This window comes from Amblyomma americanum, chromosome 1, assembly GCF_052857255.1.
Source record: "Amblyomma americanum isolate KBUSLIRL-KWMA chromosome 1, ASM5285725v1, whole genome shotgun sequence".
NCBI classification, from domain to species: domain Eukaryota; kingdom Metazoa; phylum Arthropoda; class Arachnida; order Ixodida; family Ixodidae; genus Amblyomma; species Amblyomma americanum.
This window is the reverse complement of record NC_135497.1, coordinates 479,552,812-479,559,620: the sequence shown is the minus strand read 5'-3', so window position 1 is coordinate 479,559,620 and position 6,809 is coordinate 479,552,812. Positions and strand designations below refer to the sequence as shown.

Below are 6,809 nucleotides of genomic sequence, written 5' to 3'. Positions count from 1 at the left end.
AATCAAATCCCGGCAAGAGAAAACAGTCGTCAGATGTGAACCACGTCTCACTAAAGCAAATAAAGTCAAACTCGTGGTTTAAATCTGATAAAAACAAAGCAACCTCATCAAATTTATTTCGCAAACTTTGGGCGTTTAAATGAAATAAAGAAAACTTCTGCTTATCCTTGAGTTGCTCACTATGGTGAGCAAAATTGGACATGAATGGCATCGTGTTTGCTTGAAAATACAATTGCCTGCGCTATCACCTCAGATTGGCGAGGTCATCCTTATCGCGGATGACAACTGCTCGTGCACCGGTACAAGCACCTTTCCATTCACGTGCCAAACGAACGCGTAGCCGGATTCCTTACCCCATTCTTTGGCGACTGTCAGAAGAGTGCGAGTGTACCGAGTCATATTTTCACACATGTACTTTCCGGTGTTGTCATCACGTAGCGCCTGCCTTTTTGCTAGCCAGGCATCACGAACCTCCTGCTTTGCGAAGCGAACAATTACGCCCCGTGTTTTGCCCGGCTTCGCGGGAAGCCTGTGCAGGGCTGTTATGTCACTCGAGCACACCTCATCAAGTTCCAGTTTTGTGCCTATTTCATTCACTTTCTTTAGTAAGTCCTCGTTTTCCGTCTCTGGTAGACCATGGATTTCGATGTTCAGTCGACGACTGCGCCATTCTAGACTGTCAACGTCCTTATTGAGCTGTGCAATTTCACAGGCCCATTCAGCTTTCTCAAGCCGCTCTACACGCTTCGTGACATCCTTTGTCGACTTTTCTTGGGCTAGAAGACGTGTTTGAAACTCATCAAATTTATCTGAGAGCAGGCTGACAGATGACTCAAGCGACTCAAGCTTGCTGGACATGGCCAGAAGGGAGTCAATTTTACTTTCCATTGAAAACAGCCTAGTGATTAGTTCTCTATCGGACTGCTGCCCGTGCAGTGTATCCTCAGCTTTACGGCTGCCCTTACATGTTTCGCACCTCCAGGCCTTCCAAGCCTTTGCTCGTTTCGAAATGAACGTTTCTTCCGAAACGCCTGAACATGATCCGACATGGTACGTAAATTCACACTCTGAGCAGCACAGTGATTGACAGCTGTCATCAACAGGTTGTCGACATGCGCAACAGCGTAACATGATAATTGCGTGACACTCAACGGTAGCCTTGGCAGCAGCGGCAGGAACAAGAAGAACTATCGAAAAAACGACCAACCTGCAAATACGTGGAGCAGTAATTCAGGAGACGTGTGCGCTGGTTGCTGCCGCTGCTGCCAATGCCAAGGAAACGCCCCTTGCTGAAAATTCGTCGGACGGTGTCGGTGATACCGCTGACGATTGTTCGTGCTTTTCACCGTGAGACTCGGCGTTATGCAGGATTCTCGAACGCTGTCCGAGATCGATGTTATTCGTCGTGCACCTCTGGCTCGGCAGCTCGCCCCGTACAGATGTCGGGCACCGTGCTCAGTGGACGGGCTCGGAACCTTGTCGCGTACAGATGACAGGCGTCGGGTAGCCTGCAAATACGTGGAGCAGTAATTCAGGAGACGTATGCGCTGGTTGCTGCCGCTGCTGCCAATGCCAAGGAAACGCCCCTTGCTGAAAATTCGTCGGACGGTGTCGGTGATACCGCTGACGATTGTTCGTGCTTTTCACCGTGAGGCTCGGCGTTATGCAGGATTCTCGAACGCTGTCCGAGATCGATGTTATTCGTCGTGCACCTCTGGCTCGGCAGCTCGCCCCGTACAGATGTCGGGCACCGTGCTCAGTGGACGGGCTCGGCACCTTGTCGCGTACAGATGACAGGCGTCGGGTAGCCTGCAAATACGTGGAGCAGTAATTCAGGAGACGTATGCGCTGGTTGCTGCCGCTGCTGCCAATGCCAAGGAAACGCCCCTTGCTGAAAATTCGTCGGACGGTGTCGGTGATACCGCTGACGATTGTTCGTGCTTTTCACCGTGAGGCTCGGCGTTATGCAGGATTCTCGAACGCTGTCCGAGATCGATGTTATTCGTCGTGCACCTCTGGCTCGGCAGCTCGCCCCGTACAGATGTCGGGCACCGTGCTCAGTGGACGGGCTCGGCACCTTGTCGCGTACAGATGACAGGCGTCGGGTAGCCTGCAAATACGTGGAGCAGTAATTCAGGAGACGTGTGCGCTGGTTGCTGCCGCTGCTGCCAATGCCAAGGAAACGCCCCTTGCTGAAAATTCGTCGGACGGTGTCGGTGATACCGCTGACGATTGTTCGTGCTTTTCACCGTGAGGCTCGGCGTTATGCAGGATTCTCGAACGCTGTCCGAGATCGATGTTATTCGTCGTGCACCTCTGGCTCGGCAGCTCGCCCCGTACAGATGTCGGGCACCGTGCTCAGTGGACGGGCTCGGCACCTTGTCGCGTACAGATGACAGGCGTCGGGTAGCCTGCAAATACGTGGAGCAGTAATTCAGGAGACGTATGCGCTGGTTGCTGCCGCTGCTGCCAATGCCAAGGAAACGCCCCTTGCTGAAAATTCGTCGGACGGTGTCGGTGATACCGCTGACGATTGTTCGTGCTTTTCACCGTGAGGCTCGGCGTTATGCAGGATTCTCGAACGCTGTCCGAGATCGATGTTATTCGTCGTGCACCTCTGGCTCGGCAGCTCGCCCCGTACAGATGTCGGGCACCGTGCTCAGTGGACGGGCTCGGCACCTTGTCGCGTACAGATGACAGGCGTCGGGTAGCCTGCAAATACGTGGAGCAGTAATTCAGGAGACGTATGCGCTGGTTGCTGCCGCTGCTGCCAATGCCAAGGAAACGCCCCTTGCTGAAAATTCGTCGGACGGTGTCGGTGATACCGCTGACGATTGTTCGTGCTTTTCACCGTGAGGCTCGGCGTTATGCAGGATTCTCGAACGCTGTCCGAGATCGATGTTATTCGTCGTGCACCTCTGGCTCGGCAGCTCGCCCCGTACAGATGTCGGGCACCGTGCTCAGTGGACGGGCTCGGCACCTTGTCGCGTACAGATGACAGGCGTCGGGTAGCCTGCAAATACGTGGAGCAGTAATTCAGGAGACGTATGCGCTGGTTGCTGCCGCTGCTGCCAATGCCAAGGAAACGCCCCTTGCTGAAAATTCGTCGGACGGTGTCGGTGATACCGCTGACGATTGTTCGTGCTTTTCACCGTGAGGCTCGGCGTTATGCAGGATTCTCGAACGCTGTCCGAGATCGATGTTATTCGTCGTGCACCTCTGGCTCGGCAGCTCGCCCCGTACAGATGTCGGGCACCGTGCTCAGTGGACGGGCTCGGAACCTTGTCGCGTACAGATGACAGGCGTCGGGTAGCCTGCAAATACGTGGAGCAGTAATTCAGGAGACGTATGCGCTGGTTGCTGCCGCTGCTGCCAATGCCAAGGAAACGCCCCTTGCTGAAAATTCGTCGGACGGTGTCGGTGATACCGCTGACGATTGTTCGTGCTTTTCACCGTGAGGCTCGGCGTTATGCAGGATTCTCGAACGCTGTCCGAGATCGATGTTATTCGTCGTGCACCTCTGGCTCGGCAGCTCGCCCCGTACAGATGTCGGGCACCGTGCTCAGTGGACGGGCTCGGCACCTTGTCGCGTACAGATGACAGGCGTCGGGTAGCCTGCAAATACGTGGAGCAGTAATTCAGGAGACGTATGCGCTGGTTGCTGCCGCTGCTGCCAATGCCAAGGAAACGCCCCTTGCTGAAAATTCGTCGGACGGTGTCGGTGATACCGCTGACGATTGTTCGTGCTTTTCACCGTGAGGCTCGGCGTTATGCAGGATTCTCGAACGCTGTCCGAGATCGATGTTATTCGTCGTGCACCTCTGGCTCGGCAGCTCGCCCCGTACAGATGTCGGGCACCGTGCTCAGTGGACGGGCTCGGAACCTTGTCGCGTACAGATGACAGGCGTCGGGTAGCCTGCAAATACGTGGAGCAGTAATTCAGGAGACGTGTGCGCTGGTTGCTGCCGCTGCTGCCAATCATAGGAAGCATAGGAACTCTGCTATTTGTTTCTTCGTCCCCAAAATAAACGCGCCTATTTATGATCAGTTTGTCAAAAGACAGCGCAACCTTTTCCTTACTTTCTCGTTCTTGTTTGGCGCTCGCCCACAGTTTCTTTCTAACATCTCGAACTCTGGCAGAAAAATCTTCACCGATAGCGTATTTTTTGTCTTTTAGTTTAGTGATAGGGCATCAAGCTTCTTGTCTATATCAACGAGGCGTACTTCCTTTATGTCTTTTATTTCGCTAGCGATATCTTTGAGTTGTTTGGCAATTTGGGTTAGATCCGGGCCTGGATTAGTTTCAATATCTCCAGCTAGGAGCAACAACTTGCGCAATACCACAGCGATACAAGAGAATTGCTGCGGGCACGGCAGCACGAACAAAAAGGGGTCACTTGAGCGGAAACATTTACCAAATAGTTTTCTCACCTGCACAATATAGAGGAACGGGTTATTGCTCCGCATCCTGGTAGTGCTGCCGTGCCCAATACTAGCAGATTCTTCGTAGCGCGTATATATATGCCAGTTTGGTGGCGCTTGCAGCAGGTCATGTGCTCCGATGAACACACTTGTAGCTGTTGGCCACTGGAACGGGTAATTTTGTGCTGTCAGCGATGGCAGATTGCGCACGTGGAAGCTGGTGGTTCCGCCTGACTGTGCTATATTCTTCACGGGTCCTTCGTAGCTGGGGGTGCTGACTGGAAGCAGTGCACCGAAGACGATCTGCACAATATAGAGGAACGGGTTATCGCTCCGCATCCTGGTAGTGCTGCCGTGCCCAATCAACAATCAACAACAATAAGTTTTTCGGCTAGCTTTGGAGAACTGTCATTATTTTTCTGGCCACAAACAGGGGCGTCACTCTAGTAGCGCGCGTAGTACTGCTCCTGTCGACACCGTAGTCTACCAGCTCGCGCGCTTCCATCGTTTGTATCATCGCCAGCTCTTTTTCTCTCATTTATATTGTTACCGCTCATTTTAATTGTAAATTCACAGCTTGGTTTATATATAATTTTATATATAGGCATTTGTACTGTGTAAAACTTTGGCGCTGTGTTTTGACGCGCGCGTGATGGAGACACGCGGAAGCACAAGAGAAGCTTTTCCGAAGTGGAGCGAGCTATTCTTCTCGACCTCAATGAAAAACACAAGGCCGTGCTATAAAACAGAAAAACCGATGCTTCGTCGCTCGCCAGAAAAACAAAATGAATGGGAGAATATAGGAATTCAATATAATCACCAAAACCACGTGCGCCCACGGACATGGCTCCAGCTGGCATGGCTCCAGCCGTGGGTTCGACTCTTGTTCACTGATATTGAATCAATTTTCTTTTTCATGGATTCAGCTGAAACTCAGCTCAAGGCAGGGACTCCGGAACTTTTTGCAGTAGGGGCAAAGGGGAGGGGCAGGTTTTCGAGTATTTTAGTTTATTTATTCTATGTTTTCAATAAATGTTTATTCAATTTTATTTACCTTTTGTTCATATTATCATACTCCTCAGTTGAAAACTGTATTTGTGATGAACATAAAACTTATTCTGAAATGGGCAACTTTATATGTATAAAGATGTAGACATGAGGAGTGATCGACTGCAATAAAAAGTTTGTTCATACTATTTCAATGTTTGTAATCATGCTCATGAACAAAGCTGAGGCAATCACCAGTTTCTGTTTGGACATGATTTATTTGGTTACAGAAATTAAATGTTTTAAGGCTGGCTATGAAGCCAATGAGCTCAGCTCCACTGTGCTTTCCATTAATAACGTCCTAAAATTGAAAAGAAGTCAAAGACTTTGGGGGAAGAGAAGGCTACCCTCTCTGGAAAAAGACCGTGGGGGGCGGCAACCGCCCCTCTTAGACCACTGTTCCGCAGTTCCTGGCTGAAGGTGGAAACTAGGCACACGTAGATCGAAGCTCGAGTCCTATAGTGAAGCTTTAGCTTCAAAAGTGAAATGCAGTCTGATGGCGAAACGCAAAAAGCTGTGCTGTGCGATGTCTGTGCACGTTAAATATCCCCAGGTGGCCGAAAATTATTCACACTACGGTACCTCTTCCATTCTTCTTTCACTCCCACCTTTATCCCATCCCTTGGGCACGTTCCGGTATCCATGGAGAGAAGTGAGACAGTTACTGCATCATTTTCTTTCTTTAAAACCAATTTTCAGTGTTGCTCATTACGTTACATCATCACCATTATCACCCTGCCTACAGCCACTGCAGAGCCAAGGCCGCTCTCATGTCTCTCCAATAAACACTGTCCTTTGCCAGCTGCGCCCATCTTATACCTGCAAACTGAATCTCATCCGCCCACCTAACCTTCTCTTGGAATCCACTCCGTTACCCTTAAGAACCAGCGGTTATTTTGCCTTCTAATTACATGCCCTGCCCAAGCCTCTTTCTTCCTCATGATTTAGACTGGGTTGCAAATAACCCGCGTTAGTTTCCTCATGCACTCTGCACGCCTCTGGTCTTTTAACGTCACACCTATCATTTTTCTTCCCATCGCTCGCTGCGTTGTCGTTAACTTAAGGTGAATCCTTTTCGTTAGCCCCCACTTTTCTTTTGAGGAATTTTGGTAAGCTGGCATTCATGATCTGAGAAACCCTGCCAAGTGCACTCCACCCCATTCTTTGCCTTGTAGTTATTTCCAAACCATGATCCAGATCAGCTGTCACTAGCTGCCCTAAGCAAACGTATTCCTTTGCCACTTCCAGCACCTCGCTACCAATTGTAAACTGTGATGTGCTGGAACAAGTCCTGCCAATTTTCTTGCTGTGCGTTTTCACCGCCACAGTTAGCATCTAGC

General features: G+C 50.7%; 1 protein-coding gene across 1 annotated transcript; it reads right to left on the bottom strand.

Moving 5' to 3' along the window:
- Positions 1–249: 249 nt before the first annotated feature.
- Positions 250–1,387, bottom strand: LOC144126752 (uncharacterized). The gene has a single exon (XM_077660451.1). The coding sequence runs from the start codon at positions 1,129–1,131 to the stop codon at positions 250–252; it is 882 nt and encodes a 293-aa protein (XP_077516577.1). The 5' UTR covers positions 1,132–1,387.
- Between the last annotated feature and the right edge of the window lie 5,422 nt (positions 1,388–6,809).

Bases quoted from the DNA above. Each gene is read 5' to 3' on its own strand.
- LOC144126752 (XM_077660451.1), bottom strand. From the start codon at position 1,131: ATGTTACGCTGTTGCGCATGTCGACAACCTGTTGATGACAGCTGTCAA.